At 34.6% G+C, this 15,985-nt stretch overlaps 1 protein-coding gene and 1 long non-coding RNA gene across 6 annotated transcripts; one reads left to right on the forward strand and one right to left on the reverse strand.

The window, feature by feature from the left end:
- Nucleotides 1-548: 548 nt before the first annotated feature.
- On the reverse strand, nucleotides 549-7,977 carry LOC104105448 (mitogen-activated protein kinase kinase kinase 5-like). Of its 5 annotated transcripts, none has more exons than XM_009613753.4 (11): nucleotides 7,240-7,976; nucleotides 5,048-5,659; nucleotides 4,883-4,970; nucleotides 4,449-4,511; nucleotides 4,196-4,359; nucleotides 3,890-3,965; nucleotides 2,544-2,603; nucleotides 2,337-2,462; nucleotides 1,935-2,156; nucleotides 1,654-1,742; nucleotides 549-940 (listed from the first exon to the last, which is right to left on the reverse strand). In XM_009613753.4, the coding sequence occupies exons 1-11, from the start codon at nucleotides 7,617-7,619 to the stop codon at nucleotides 724-726; spliced, it is 2,097 nt and encodes a 698-aa protein (XP_009612048.1). In that variant the 5' UTR covers nucleotides 7,620-7,976; the 3' UTR covers nucleotides 549-723. The 5 variants fall into 5 exon arrangements, 3 of the variants coding, with proteins under 3 accessions (XP_009612048.1, XP_018629399.1, XP_009612049.1); XR_001971063.3 differs by having other exon boundaries at nucleotides 791-940; nucleotides 2,009-2,156; nucleotides 7,240-7,977; XR_001971064.3 differs by having other exon boundaries at nucleotides 791-962; nucleotides 2,009-2,156; nucleotides 7,240-7,977.
- A 2,949-nt stretch (nucleotides 7,978-10,926) lies between these two features.
- Nucleotides 10,927-14,826, forward strand: LOC104105449 (uncharacterized). Its single transcript, XR_688359.4, has 5 exons — nucleotides 10,927-11,134; nucleotides 11,339-11,409; nucleotides 11,538-11,624; nucleotides 13,210-13,594; nucleotides 14,542-14,826. It is a non-coding gene; the product is annotated as an uncharacterized lncRNA (long non-coding RNA).
- The last annotated feature ends 1,159 nt before the right edge of the window (nucleotides 14,827-15,985 follow it).

Genomic DNA, 15,985 nt, shown 5'->3' on the forward strand with positions numbered 1-15,985 from the left:
TGAAACGTACGTAATTATTGTTATTGTTTTCTCTTAAATGAGTTTGTGATTTCATTTAATTAAATTACGACTGTGCCCTTCTTTCACCTGTGAATCCAAAATATTGACTTTATCTCTATTCCGAGCTAGGCCCAGGGGCTGATTCACCTTTACGATAGTACAGGTGGAAAATTAAAAAAATTATGAAAATATATGTATATGTATTAGTACGTAATTAAGTTCTCATATTGTCTCAAAAGAGCAATGAGCTATATATACCATGCATGCACTGACTTAAAATTACAGATATACCTTGGTGTGGTCACTATTTTAATCTTTAAATGCATTGTCCAAATTCAACACCAAAATATCAAGGTCGATTGTATTTAATTGCCAAAGGTTCACGTTCACATCCTCTTACATATCAACCTTGTGTTATGTAAGTTGTACTAAATCTTTGGCATATTTTGTTGAAAAGAAAGTGAATAGTATCTCAACAGAGTAGTCTCTCTCATTAGTTAGTTAAAAACAATTTAAACATAAAATTTATTACCTTTTAATTATACAACTTTAATTATAAAAAGAATTACTACCTTCATCCAAAATATAGCCATTTTACATTCTTTAAACATAAACATGTGATGTCGAGAACACAAATGAATTAATGAACATATTACAAGTATTCTCTATTTCACCTAGTCTAATATGTACACAAGTTCTTTCGTATTTTCTTGCTTTATGATCTTATACACAAGTCCTGCAGTTGAAAACACAAGCACTTCTGTTTTCAGATCCAAGGAACAAATTACTATTGGGATTGTTTGAGGAACCAGCTGCAAATGAACTGGGATTCAGCTCCGGCAAAGAAATACAAGGAAGTATTTCGAGTGTAGAACGGGGAGAGTGGTAAGATGCTCCTCCATAGTCACAGGTTACAGAATGTGATCGATGGCTTGTTTCACTGAAACAGAAACACAAGTTCCCTTTGCATAAGATAAGCATAATGGTCAATGGAGACAACTCAAACGAATTAATTGGAACAATCGATGTTAATATAACAACAGCAAAAAAAACCAAGTGTAATGGCACAAGTGAGGTCTGGGGAGGGTTGTGTGTACGTAGACCTTACCCCCACCTTGAAAGTATAGAGGTTGTTTCCGATAAACTCTCGGCTCACGAAAGACGAAAAGAAAAGCAGGAGCACCAAGCAGTAACAACAACAAGATAGTATGAAAACAAAGCGAAAGGAACAACAAGTAATACGTACTAAAAAAAATCTAACAATAATAGAATTCAAGACTACCACTAAAACTCTTGACTACCTACTATCGGTCTACCCTGATTCTTGATCTCCACACCTTCCTATCAAGGATCATGTCCTCGGTAAGCTGAAGTAACGCTATATCTTGCCTAATCACTCCTCCCCAATACTTCTTTCACCTACCTCTACCTCTTCTCCCCCCCTCCAGCACCAACCTCTCAGGAGCATCTGTGTTCATCCTCTTCACATGCCCAAACCATTTAATCCTAGCTTCCCGCATCTTGTCCTCCACCGGAGACACTCCCACTCTGACCCGAATAAGGATAGTAGATAATTTCATATAATGCAGCCTCTTGACAAAAACCAATCATTTACAGAAAGAAAAAGAAAAGGACTCGAAAAATCACTATTACCCGTTATATAGAGATTTTGGTTGCCTAGATGATGTTCCTGGTGAAAGTAGATTAAGTTCCTTAGTAAGGTTTGTTGGGTCTTTTGCACTCTGCAAAATATCATGAAAAGCTAATGAATTGAAACCACTTGAATAACACTATTTAAGTGTTATTAACAGAAAATGAATGAAGTCTAACTATGATGAAAAGAAAACAATCAAACTAATAAAAGCTCGAGAAACAAAAGAGAAATCAATACCAAATACCGATATTTTAAACATGAATCAGCTTGTAAAACTCACATGTAATTTCATCCTAGAGAAATCTTCAAAGCAACCTGAAATAGTAGCACTATGCTCACGTAAACTAGTATTACTTAAGAAAGAATGCTCAAGTAGCATCAGAGCTGTTGGCCGGTCTGCAGGTTTTCTCTGAAAGCAGCACCTGAGGAAATCCTTTCCTTCCGAAGATAACGTTTCTGGTACAGGTGGTGATTTGTTCAGTGCACTGAACATAGCTTTCACCTAAAACGTGACAAAAAACCAGACACGGTTTCTTCAGACATCACTACTGGAATAACTAAAAATTGGACTTCCAGCCTCTTCATTGAGATCGGGCCAGTTGACCATGATTATATCGTCTCAGGCTATGAAGCTATTATTATGTGGCAACTTAATGGCTCAAAGTTTATTAACACAGCTTACCCCGTCTAATCCACTCCAAGGAGGCTCTCCAGTGTACATCTCAATGACAGTACAACCCAGACTCCATATATCAATAGCACAGGCAAGTTCTGGATTGTTATCTTTGCGTAACATAGCCTGCATTACCTGCACATAAGGAAAAGGAAAACCTTAAGAACAAGAAAAAGGAAACAGCTAGCCAGTATATAGAAAGTAGCTTCAGAATACCTCTGGAGCCAACCAGTGAGGGCTCCCTTTCAGAGATAGATCAGTTGCACATGCTGAGAGCTGAGAAATGAGAGAAGCAGAATCATAATAATGCATAAATGATAAATGACTGAAATAATTAATATGCAAGAAAGTTTACACTGGAACTAAAATCTAAACCAGCATGTAACACGTGATAGACAATTACGTCATCGACCAGCTACATCAAAGGCACATTTTCAAGGTCTGGTATATACTAAAGCATGTTACATCACTTCCTCCACAAGAGATGTTATATGACTATATTTGGAGTTTCATGTGCTTGTTTCAAATGTAGTTGCTCCTCATTGTTCGCATTATTGATCATACAATTTGTCCCTTAATTATATCCTGGTGATTGTATAACCGTATCAGATTGCTTTATCAAGTATAATGTCCACTGGACATTTGAAATGAAATTGGTTGAGGAGTGAGGATAACATATTTGAATGTTAACATCAAGTAAAGTATTCAGTCCCTCCCTCCCCCAAACTCTGTTGAAAATATAAACAAGATCGATTTCAAGTACATGAATATACTTAGTTCATGTGTTAGGAAATTAATGAAGATAGCATATATGATTTTGTTCATGAACTAGGGAGATATTCTAAGAATAAATAAGATAGACGTATTAGACTAGGTACGTGTTAGAAAAGTTCTATAAATACCTAGGCATTATAGCCATTTTATGTAAGCAAGTTGAGTGAACTAAAGAAGAAAAGGAATTTGAGTGATTTGAGAGTACTCCTCCTCCCAAAAATCTCTAACAGACTCTTCTCTGATATAGTCCCCACCAGCCAAAGGGCCCAACAGTGTCTTTTCCCTCTTTCATCCTTAGTGACAACCCGAAACCTCACCGTTACAGGTGGAGAGCCTTTCCACTAGGATACCCCCCCCCCCCCCCCAAGTTCACTTCTTCCATAGGGGAAAGGAAGGAGGTGACGACTTTGTTATGGATATCGAACCATGGTAACAAAGGTTATTAGAATTTCCATTGTTTTATATCTTAACTTTAAGATCACTCTATTATGTATTCTCCTAATGTTGCTGCTTGTATTACTTTGGAGTAGAAAAAGGTTTTTTCTTTTTTTATTTCCTAAAGGATCCGGTCGCCCCAGTTGCAATTACGCCTCATCCAAAATGATTAATGATGGAGAAACAGAGGGAAAGCAGAAATAAGAAAGCATTCAAAACTGGTAACCTTAATAGCTGAAACATGTAACTCATTTCATACTACATATAGGAGTTCACAAGAGAACTCAAACATTACAACAAAGTAAAGAAAGATTTATCATATTCTATTAAGATTTAGAAATTTCCAGACGTACATGTTTTGCTAATCCGAAGTCCGCAAGCTTGACAACTCCCCATGCGTCAACAAGCAAATTTGCCCCCTTAATGTCCCTACTCAACAAAACCATCCAAATGCATTAGAGTTCGGATCATATCAGCGAACCAGATAAAGCATTCATTCCAGTCAATAAGATAAGAATCCAATGAAATTCCTCAATCATATCCTAAATAAAAAATAAAAACTGAGAGTATGGGCATCTTTGCTTTTTAGGCTTTAGTATCCTGTAAATGGATCATTAATATTGACTAACAATATCACATTCATTAAACCAGGCATTTACCTGTGTATTGTCTTAGTGCTATGCAAGTAAGCCAGCCCTGATACTATATGTCGTGTAAAATTTCGAACTATCGACTCTGTCATAGCTCCGCCATGTTCCCGGACATACTTATTAATTGATCCTGGGTGAACATATTCCAGATATATGCAAAAGGTATCTTCCATCTGAACAGCCAGTAAATGTTATCCATTAAAACGTTCTAAAGAGATATTCAAGTAGGTGGTGTATGAAGTATGAAAGAACATCTTCTTACTGTTTCACTTCCGTAATATTGAACAATGTTTGGGTGCTTTAACTGCCGGAGCACTCTTATTTCCTGATAGTTAAGACAAAATCAGCAAAATAAATGTATCTTAGCTAAATATATTTCTTTATACCATATCTCATAGCATTAACTGGTGAAAAGCACTTTTATAGCATTTGTTATTCCATAATAAAAGTTCAACATTTCAGTGTGACATAATACCAAAAATTATGCATAAGCAAGTAGAATGAGAATCACTGCCATTTGAAAAGTCAATTCTCTGACTCCAAATAAAATTTGTGTGTTCCAGATAGTATGCTTAAATTTAAAGTTCAGTTTACTTTTGGCCTCTAAAATATTTTTTTCTGGCCATGTTTCTCGTATTTTACAATGTAACGTCCAATTTTAGGTTTGTATGCTATATGAAGGACATTAGGACTAACCTGTTCTAGCTGCTTTATACATTCAGCAGATTTAGGGTCATCTGGATTGAGATCGACTTCTTTCATCGCACACAAAGCACCAGTTTCACTATAAGAAGAGAAAAGGCAATGTTAAACTGACAGCCAAAGTAGGAACTAGCAAAAAAAGCCAACTTTGATAAATACCGATTAGTAGCTTCATATACACTTCCATAAGTACCACGCCCTAAAAGTCGCCCCTTTTGCCATTGACCTTTCACTGATTGAACATCTGGTTGATCCATATTGTTATGGCTGGTAGATAATTGTGGCTGTTGTGAAGCTCCAGGTGGAAGTGGTAGAGGGTGCACATTATTGCTTTCAGGCCAACCCACTGGACTTTCTGGAAGTGATTTGTGATGTGAATGCACAGCACCATTTTGGTGATTCCAAGTTCTGTTGACTGGATTCCGTAGAGTCGGGCTACTAAGGGGAGAATGATCAGCGCTTTGTGTATCCCTTGCACTTGAAAGTTGGATAGGACAACCTGCTCGTCTATCCAAAGAAATGTCTGAAGGTGATGATGCATGATGAAATGTAGGACGGAAAAGGTCTACTGAGTTATATCGTTTTGGGCTAAGATTCGGACTTGTAAAACCGCTGCCTGGAGCACTTCTAGCGGAGACATTAAGTCTGAAATTCTCTTCAACATCTTCAGCATTCTGATCCTGGGTGAAACATCTACGGCGATAAGTTGGAGGAGATGATCTTCTATGCACAGGATTTGTCATCTGAACTGGAGTTTGATAAGAAGGATCCCTGCAACATACAGCGGGTTCACATTCTGCATCGCGAATATGTTTGACAAACTTGTAATTTGGTTTGTTTTTACAAAATCATCATTTCCAAGTTAAAGTGTTGCTATCTAAAGACAGTCGGCAGCCTCCATCATTTGCTATTTGGCCTTTTATTAGCCAGGGGGGAGGGGGTACTGATCATTTCCGATTAATTGTTCTACCAAGAGACGTCAGGCACAAGGGATCAAGAATTTTATTAATTCGGTTCGACAGGAAACACCAAACCAATGCCTTTGAAGCTGTTAAACCAGCTACTTTCCATCATAAATATTGTTGTCAAAGACATATTAGCATCACAACCTTCACTATGATAAATCTATCAGATGTAAGTTGCCACAAGTACAAATGTGGTGCATGAGCAGATTCAAACACCAACCAATAACCTACAACATGCCCTCGACATAATGCTGGCAAGGATAAAGTGAAAAAACTTCTTAACTCCGCCTACCTGAGTTTAATATAGCTAACGATATCCGGAAAAGAATATGATGATTTTAATAAACTGACACTAGTGCAAAAACTGTTAATATATGATAATCCTCTAAGCATTGGAAGTGTCTTATTTGTCTTATCAGACATTATTTACTAGTATTAGAAAGGGAAAATTGGTTCAAGTAGAATTGAGTGAACATAACAACTAGGAAGGTGTTTAGATAAGCTTATAAGTTGATCAAATCGGTTTGTGTGATCAAATCGGTTTATCGACACGGTTAGTAGCATCAAAAGTGTGCGTATAAGCTAAGTTGCTCGGACTCTTCACTTTCAGTGCCGCACCCATGTCGACATGACGTCGGTGTGGGTGTGGGATCCCTACCGAATCTGGTCAACCGTTTTTGAGTACTTTGACCAAAATCGACGGAGAAATTCAGGATATATACAATAATTTCTGAAATCAAAACAAAAGTTAGGGTGAAATTGAAGAAAATGGAATACCTTGTATATAGAAATTTCTATGTTAGTCTTTTTCCTTTTATCTACTTGAATTCTCCTCTTGATCAATATTTTTTATTCTTGGAATACCTTGTAAGTTTTTCACACAGTGTCTCATAATTTAGACATATTTTTATAACTCTATTTTTAGATATTTAAATTATTTTAGTTGAATCCCCGCACTCGTATCCGTACTTGGATGTGCATCCCAAAATCTGAAAATTTAGATCATGAAGGATCCGTCATCTATATTTGCACCCATATTGGACACCCGCACCCGAGTCCGAATAATTTAGCTTATAAGTCAAAATTCAGTCAAAAGTCAACTTATGACATTCCAGCCTATAATCCTTTTGGTTAGACTAAGATTTTTACATCCTTAATACTATATTTTATTAACTCCGAAATGCCCTCTTCAAAACAAAACCCCAAACTTTCGCCCCATTCTTTTTGTATGGATTTTTTGTAAATAACATTAAGGATATTATAGTCATTTTAACAGTTTTTCTTCAATATCTATCCACACATATAATTCAGTGAATTGATTGATGGAAATTGAAAACCTTTGCTCATCAAAAGCAAAAATAGTGAACAGAAATTAAAAGAAGTGACCTTATGACAGCAGGAATAGAAGCATCCCCCTGGACTCTGGTAAGCAAATTCTGTTTTGGAGCAGTATTGAGCTCAGGAAGCGGCAAAGGTTGAGGTCCGGCTGATTTGGACCAGTGACAAGGCTGCTGACAGGACCGAGACTCTGAATTCTTGTAGTTATCAGGAGAAACTGGCATAGATTTCGAACGTTCATCCATTACCAAAGGATGAAAATTCGGGTGCTGCAAATCAACCTCATCATCACCAACATGTCTCAATTTCCGCACCCGAGTAAGCCGTCTTCCACCTCCATAAATTTTTCTGGCGTTAGTAGACTCAGAAGGAGAAGTAGAAGTAGAAGAACTGGAAAAGAGTGAAAATGCTTTCCTTGAAAATGGCATTTCAATTCAGTGGATTCAGAATGAGTATAATAGATGTACTTATGAATCGAGCCGAAAACAATCAATATGCTTCTAGTACTAAAGACATGTCAAGAATTGCTTGTGGGGTTGTGGGATTTAGGCCATTGAAACTCCTCAAGAATGGTTGGTTGATGGGATTGTGAGGTGTTAAAGGGTAGGTGGTAGTAGTGTTGTTCAAGAAACTATAGAGTCGTCTCTAGCAGGCACATTTACTAGGAAAATTCATTCTTGTTTTTGTCAAATGTTTGAATTTGTAAGTATACTTGGATGCAATTAGAAGTCAGAAACACGATGTCTTGTTTTGTTTCTTTTTGGTATAAAGTCAATTTGTCAGTAAAAGTATACTATTTGTGTACGTGTATGAACATAGAAAAGAGAAATTATTTCCATTCTACGATGTCAAGGTTGACAAGTACAAATCGCCGTGTGAAAATAGAAAATCTCACACGTACTACTTTATAAAACGACATCATGTCAGTGAAGTCAGCAAAGTCATGAGTCACCCTTGTTGAATAGTCCAACAAACCATATTGTACGGATTGTATATTTTTTAAGAATATTGCTTAAGGGGAGTATTATTTTGTTTATTAAGTATCAGTTAAAAGAAGAACTAGTCGTTGCAGCTAGTTAGTTAGCTTTAGCTGGACGTGGGACGCATGCTCAATACTAGGAGCTACAAATGAAAACAATAAATCGCATCAACCCGATAATTCGAGTCAAATCAAGAAAAAAATCTGATTATGATTTGGTTTGATTTGATTTGGTATTGGAAAAAAAAATCCGACCATATTTGATTTTGTTTCGTTTTAACTAAAAAAGTCAAACCGAAACAAAACAAACCCGACATTTTATGTATAGAAGTTTTAAATATATTTAATACATAAAAATATTTATGGTAGTGTAGTTTATAAATATTTTTTAAGTTTTTTCATAGTTTTATCTTTTAACGTATTATTTCAAGTTTGGGCTTATAATTTTTGGATGCTCCAGTAAGTTTTATAGTTCATAAATGTTAGTAACTCAAATAAATCCTAAACCAAAATCAAATCAATACTAATGCTAATAAAAAATATTCAATTCAATTGTACTATGAATGAAAATAGTGTTGGATATCTATTTTTTAGTTTTTCTATGGTTTAGATAAAATGTACGTACAACTTATTTTTCGTTTAGTGGTTAGTCATGTAAATAATAGTACTTATTAGTCATAATTTTAAATTATGTTTGTTTTCGTTATGGCTTATTAATAATATTTATTTTATGCGATTTTATTATCTTTTTTGTTGAATATTTTAGTATAATGCCGTAACTCATCTCATATTTATATTATTTTATTAAAAAACACTTTATATAGTTCTGTCTTACTAGGATTAAAGAAATATTTGGAGCACAAATTTTACGTTTTGTGCTATGAAGACTTTATGAAATAAAAAATCGAAAAAACCCGGAAACCCGAAAAAGTCGAGAAAAACCGACCCCTACTCTACTGAATACTATATATGGACAAGATCCAAATTTGATGTTTCTAGCACGTTTTTGGGTCGAATAACACTTTGTTGATGTTCAAAGAATTCTCATAGGTAAACAATGAATGAAATCATTGTCCAATTTCGACAACAAGGAGTACTTTATTCAATGACTAAGCTCATAGAACGACAACATCATGTTTTGATACTTCGATGAGAAAGTGACTTTTCAAATAGAATAAATATATAAGGATAATAACTTATGGTAGTACTAGTATACTCGTTTGAATTTTTCCTTGGCTGAAAGGAAGGGCCGGTTTCCATCTTCATTCCAATGTGAGAATGTGTGCATCTGTACGTGTGTGCTTGTGTATGACTCTATGAGTATGGATTAGTGTTGTAAAAGAAGTTTCTCAAGGTAATGTTATGGCCACATAAATATTTATAATTTATTTTAGATTAAAAGTTTTTTAAAAAATATTTTTTTCTTAAACTACATGATCAATGAACACCACTACATAAATTAGAACGAAGAAAACATCATTTATGAGAACACTCGCAAAAGAAAAAAGTATCTTGTTTGTATGGTCAATTGTGGTTACTCGTGGATCTACACGCTCAAATTTGAAAGCTTGACCCTTAAGTGTTGGCAACTCTTTGTAATTCAATTCACGAGTTTTTGTTCTTTCAAGACCTTCGAGGGTGCGATTAAATCCTCCAATCTCATTTATTATTACAATTCAATAACAGCATTTTAAAAGACGTGGACGCGAGACAGAATATTTTATTTACTTTGAGACGAGGTGTAAGCCCTGTGGACCTTTAAATTTTTTAATTTATAAATTTTATAAAATAGCATAATAACATAAAAATATAGGAAGTACATTAAAATTTTAAGAAAATTACAAATGATTAAAAAACTCATAGAAAATAAAAAATTTAACATGTTTTTATCGGTATAAACAATCAATAATGTTAATCATACTATGAAATACAAAAATGTCTTAACTTTCAAATAATAAAAAAATATAATTTCTTAATAAATATTAATATTAAACTAAATATTTTACCTTTCTAAAAGTAAATAATTAATAAACTTCACTAGTATTGTAATTTAGAATATTACTCCTTCATAATAAATACAAAATCTCTTTCCAATAGCAAAATAATAGAAGTTTGATAATTTTGAGAGACATATATAGAACTAAGATATGAAGGCCAATAGCAAGTGAACATAAATTTTGGCTATCTATTTAAGAAAAATGTTCAAATTATTCACATTCACGTTGTTCTCAATTAGTAAATATACAATATTATGACTCGTTATTTGAGTTACTCTTAATCTTCATGTTCCTATAGATGAATAAAACTTTTATCATTCATTTATAAAAGAATTTTGAGGATCATTAGTACTAATAAATAAATTTGACATATGATTAGGGTAATAATTGTTTAACAAGCCCCAAGCATTATGCGTGTTTAGGACGCACAGTCAGATGCTTGAGGTGTAAGCCTTTCAAAATTAAGTCCCACATATGAGGCTTGGGGCATTTTTATAATGCCCTGCCCCGGAGCGAGCCCCGAACGAATCCCAAAAAGTCTTTTAAAACATTGTTCAATACACAAAGTCTAATGTAAGCAAGAAGTAATACCGATTGGTGGGTACATATACTACAAAAAAATGCTAAATTTGTAGAGGTTTTATTGTGGCGGTTATTACAACCTCCACAATCTATATCAAATTGTGGGGGTTTATTTACTCCCACAAATATATTGTATTTACGGTGGTCGGTAACCTCCGCAACCCTTAAAATAATATAGCGCCCACTAACCCCAATGTTTTCCCCGTTTTTTAATCCTTTCCCTCTCTTTTTTTCCCAAAACCCTTTCTCATTTTCAGCTACCCTTCTCTCTCCCCCTCGCTTCATTTTCAGAAACCCTCGCCCCCTCTAATCAAATCCTTAACAGACCTACCAGGCAAGGGATGAAAATGAGCGGCCCACTCTAACACAAATCCTTTAATTTGATGTAAGTTTATTTGATTTCGCTCTTTCATACAAATTCCTCTTCGATTTTGCTTTGATTTTCCTCTTTCATTCTTTGATTTTACTTTTTTGTCTTTCTTTCTTCATGCATATCGCTTTTAGGTTCATTTTATCTGTTAATTTATGTTTTTCCTTTACTGATTTTTTTTCTCTTTCTTTCATCTTGATGTTTTTCGATTCTCAACAGAAAGTAGCAGAAATTTGGTAGAATCGGTGTATTTTGAAGAAGGCTATAACACTCTTTATTAAAATCGAGATGTAAGTCCTCTTTCTCCTTTTGCATTAGTTATTATATGTTCTAAAATTTAGATTTTTTGTGTATTTTGTAGGTTATTTCTGTGATTTGGGTCTTAATTAAAATATTTTCTTTTGCATATGTATTTTAGAACTCCTGGGGACCTTCAGAGAAGATGCAATTGTCATTGGCTGCTTTTCCTCTTTCTGCTTTGCGTTGTGTTTGAATCAGTCTCAAGGTACATTTTTTGTTTTTCTGTTTAATAATATTGGAGTCACAAAAATATATCTTCTTTTGGATAAGAGTACAAAAACTATAGTACTACTTTCCAACCGGCAGAAAATGAACATTACCTATTTGAAGTGCAGTAACTACTGCATTTGAGCCAGTGTTGATTTCAAGTGGTTGTAGTTTCTTTTGAATTGCTATCTTAGTCGCATCTGTAGAGCTGTTTATTCTGCAAATATGCTAATTTTGACAGGAAGTATCATATAGTAGCCTAAACTCTAGTCACCTTAGTGATTTCTGGAGCACCTCCTATTCCTCCTATCCCAGGTTACTAACTACCCAATGAGGAGCCTTTTATAATTAATTTATTGTTTATCTTTGATAGTTTAGTTTGTATATTTTCTTCTTTTTTCTGTAAGCATTATGCACTCGGTAGTTGGTATTTGCAAGATCCTTTTTATTATTGAAGTGATTTTTGATTTCGATTTATCCATTTATGCCAAGAGTCAGAAAGGAAAATGTTCACTCCAGGGGAAATGTTGACTTTACTAGTTATAATTTGATGGAAGACGGAGATTCATAATTTGATGTAATTTGTCTGTCCAGGTCATAATTTTTCCCTTATTATGAAGCCACATCTGAATATTTAGGTGAAGAAAGGAAATTTCGTCAAATAATGGCTTCGATGATGTTATTATGTGATATATTCTTTATATTTTAAGAAAAAATGGTTACCAAGATTGAGTGAATAAATGATGAGTTACTGGTATTAGTCGGATCCATAGCTTTTAGGTACAGATCCATTCACCCCTTTATTGGGTCTACCTGACGCGAATCCCGTGTTAGTCGGGCTAGTAGACTTCGGATACCGAATGGTTAAACAAGGAAATAAAGTTGCCTTACAATATACATTGTTTATACATGACTAGCATACAGGTAGATTGTTGTTACACACTAATTCATGATTATACAAGAATACAATTATTGTTGACAAAAGACATGTCATAATATGGTTGTATTTTAACTTATTATTGAACCAATGAACCAAAATCCGATTGCCATCTGGGGAAGAAACAAGACATTTATGTAGGTTCCAGGTAGATAGGTACTTTACCAAGTAGTTCACTTGCTATGTTTTGCTGAAAAAACAAAATGATGCCTGCCCTTCAGAACTGACTACTAACAAACTGGATAGGCAATATAGCTTATTGGGTGCAGATTTTTCCAATTTAAGGTATATAGCTCTTAAACTTTGGGTCTATTATTTTTGTGCTAGTGATTTTCTTCCGAAAAGCTCTACATGTGATGTTATGAACATATAAGTATGTGATTTAGTAAAATAGAACCTGAGTAGGGCCTCTTCCTTGTTGATAAGTTTGCCTCCACTCTACTGAAATGAGTTAAAATTTCCAATAAACATCTTATCTGTTGCTAATTTAAGAGTTTAGTTATGAGAAGTTGGTAAGTATGATAAATTTGCTGTTGTAATTGATATAAAAGAAAAAGATATTCTTCTTCTCTTATTTTTCTTTTTAATAACTTATCAATCACTGATTGAAAGTAGGACACTGACTTTTGGTGTGTAATGTATTTAGGAAAAAATTGAACTAGCATTGAGCCAAAGCACCGTGGATGAGTCTGAAATTTTTGCCAAATGATGCCGTTGGTAAGGTGCTGGAAAAAGAGCACTCTGGAAGGGTAAAGTGCTTGGGATTAGGAGTTGTTCCTGGCAGAGCTTTTAAACAAACAAGACCTCGGTATAGTGATTTGAATGCTTCAAGTTATAATAACGGTTCATGTTCTTCCCAATGCCAAGAGAAGTAAATCAAATGTTGAATGCTCACAATCAAAGCCAAGAGAACTACATAGAAATGATGAATGTTAACACCCATGAATGCTTTTAAGGCGTATATGATAATGAAAGAAGGGAGGATACCCGAAGAATTTACAGGGATCTTTGTTTCTCCTCCTCATTCAACAGTAAGAAAAGTTCATAACTTTCTTATTTAATTTTGAAAGTGTGATTGATCAGTCCAAATGTGACTCTGAATTGAGAAAGAAGAAAACTTTTGTGCTATGTGGTGTTTGACTCTTTTTTTCACTTTCTTCACTCCTATATCTAGACATGCATTCTCATTTTGTTGGCAGTGTTCTTTTTTTTTCACTTTCAGCTTGTGCTTAGCAGCCGCTCTCTCCAAATATTAAATTTTTGTAAGGTTTTGATTTAAAGTTTTGAGCTTTAGATTCTTGAGCTAGGATAGATATATGGAGCATACAACACACCATATTTTGCATACATATAGCACATGAGAAGGAATGCATGTATATCTACAGTATATAGGAAGGAAGAAATAGCGAAGTAGCATACAAATAAGAATGATTTAGTATATCTAAGTATTTCTGTACCCACATACAATATTATATTAGTATTGTACTCCATATTAGAGCTAGAAGCTCATATATTTTTCTTAGATAATTCTAACACCTAAATTCCTCTGTGCAAATTCAGTAAGGTTTCTGAATTCCTTCTCATGAATAAATTCATCGCCATTAGCGTCTGCAATTTTTATACTGTGGATGCTTTTTAGCCTGTTGAACCAGCTGCTATTGGCTCGGATGGCGTCTCGGAGTTCTTCTTTGCTTATCTTCCCATCTCTGTCTATGTCAAATCTCTTTAGCCATTTCCTGAACTCCTGCAAACTCATTTCAAGTTTTAATTTAATTTGGGCCAGTAGAAAATTAATGAATTATGGGATATTAGAAGAAGCTAAGAGAGTTTGATAAAGAGTGAATGATGGCTTTGGTCATTAATGTACTATGTATTCGGATCATAGAAGTTACTGATACTTGACTGAAGCTAAGTGATTATTAATTATGATATTGTTGAGGTACTTTTCGTTAATTATATTTTATTTTATTTTTTTTAGCCAAGTGATGCGGCTAGCAGATCCATTTCATCCATGGATGTAAGAAGATCGTCTGGTGGAAGTAATGCTAACGACAACCATTGAAGTTGCTTGCAAATGTATCGTACTCGATTGAATGGTCATGGTAGATCTTTTGTCCATTATAGTTGTAGTAGATGTTCTGTTTAAAGTTAGTTTTAAGACTAACTATAATACTGATGTTTTGTGTTTAAATTAAGTTTTTGAGACTAATGATAATTTACTTTAATGTATTTTATGGTTTATTAATATATTGATGTTATTTGATTCTAGCAAGTAATTTATATAATATTATAATATTTCATTATATTAGCATAATTGAAATCGGATCAGTTATGGGTATAACAATTGCCAAAAAAAAATCAATGAATAGCGGAGGTTATAACTGCCGCAATTTAATGTATAATAATATTGTGTTAAAACTTGCGGGGGTTAAATAAACATATTGTAGGGGTATTGAATGCCGCTAATATTTGTATACATGTGTTCTTACAAAGTCAAATTATCGAATTGCGGAGGTTAGACCGACGCTAAATATCCGACGCTAAAGACCGACGCTAGAATGACGGTCTCCCAAAAAACCTCCGTAAATTGATTGCGGCGAATATTATTATGGGGTTTTTGAAAACCTCCGTAATAGAATATTACGGAGGTTTCTGACCGCCGCAATATGTAAATAAAACCTCCGCAAATTTAACATTTTTTTGTAGTGATATATAAAGCGAGGAAGAGGAACTAGTTGCTAGTTGTTGTTTATCCTAAACTTGTGATATATATGAACAAGCCCTCAACCTTTTATGGTAACAGAAAGTTGAGGACAATTATATATTGTAAACTGACAAGTAATACATTTTCTCCTATATAAGAAGTGCGGTAGAAGTAGGTGAAGCAGGGAGGTCTTCATTGATGTAACAACATGACCGGTCATTTTGAGTTCTAGCATGTCGTTCGGCGGTTTGAGACCTTGAGTAGCTGCACTTCATAATTTATGACTTGTACGTATGGTCGGAGTTGAATTTCGGCAAGTTCCGAGTTGATTCAAAAGGAAAATTCTCAAGTCGGAAGTTTTAAGTTGAAAGAGTTGACCAAGGTTTGACTTCTGAGTAAACTATCTTGGAGTCACGATTTGAAGGTTCTAATCGGTTTGTATGATGATTTTGGATTTTCGCGTATGTTCGGGTTGAGTATCGGATAATCCGAGAGCGTTTTGACGCTAGATGTGAAAAGTTGGCATTTTGAAGGTTTTAGAATTTCTTAAGTTTGAGTTGAAGTGGACTTTGGTGTTATCGACATCCGTTTAGGATTTCAAGACTGGGAATAAGTTCGTATCGTGATTTGTGATTTGTACGTAAGTGCCACGCCCCCAAATTGGGGTGGGACGTGATTGGCACTCAAACCTTACCATTCGTTGAGTTTACCTTATATT

This window comes from Nicotiana tomentosiformis, chromosome 12, assembly GCF_000390325.3.
Source record: "Nicotiana tomentosiformis chromosome 12, ASM39032v3, whole genome shotgun sequence".
Taxonomy (NCBI): domain Eukaryota; kingdom Viridiplantae; phylum Streptophyta; class Magnoliopsida; order Solanales; family Solanaceae; genus Nicotiana; species Nicotiana tomentosiformis.

Bases quoted from the DNA above. Each gene is read 5' to 3' on its own strand.
- LOC104105448 (XM_009613753.4), bottom strand. From the start codon at position 7,619: ATGCCATTTTCAAGGAAAGCATTTTCACTCTTTTCCAGTTCTTCTACT. The intron at 5,660-7,239 runs GTCACTTCTTTT...TGTATGTTGCAG, and splicing joins TCTATTCCTGCTGTCATAAG to GGATCCTTCTTATCAAACTC. The intron at 3,966-4,195 runs GTAAATGCCTGG...TTTGTTGAGTAG, and splicing joins AGCACTAAGACAATACACAG to GGACATTAAGGGGGCAAATT.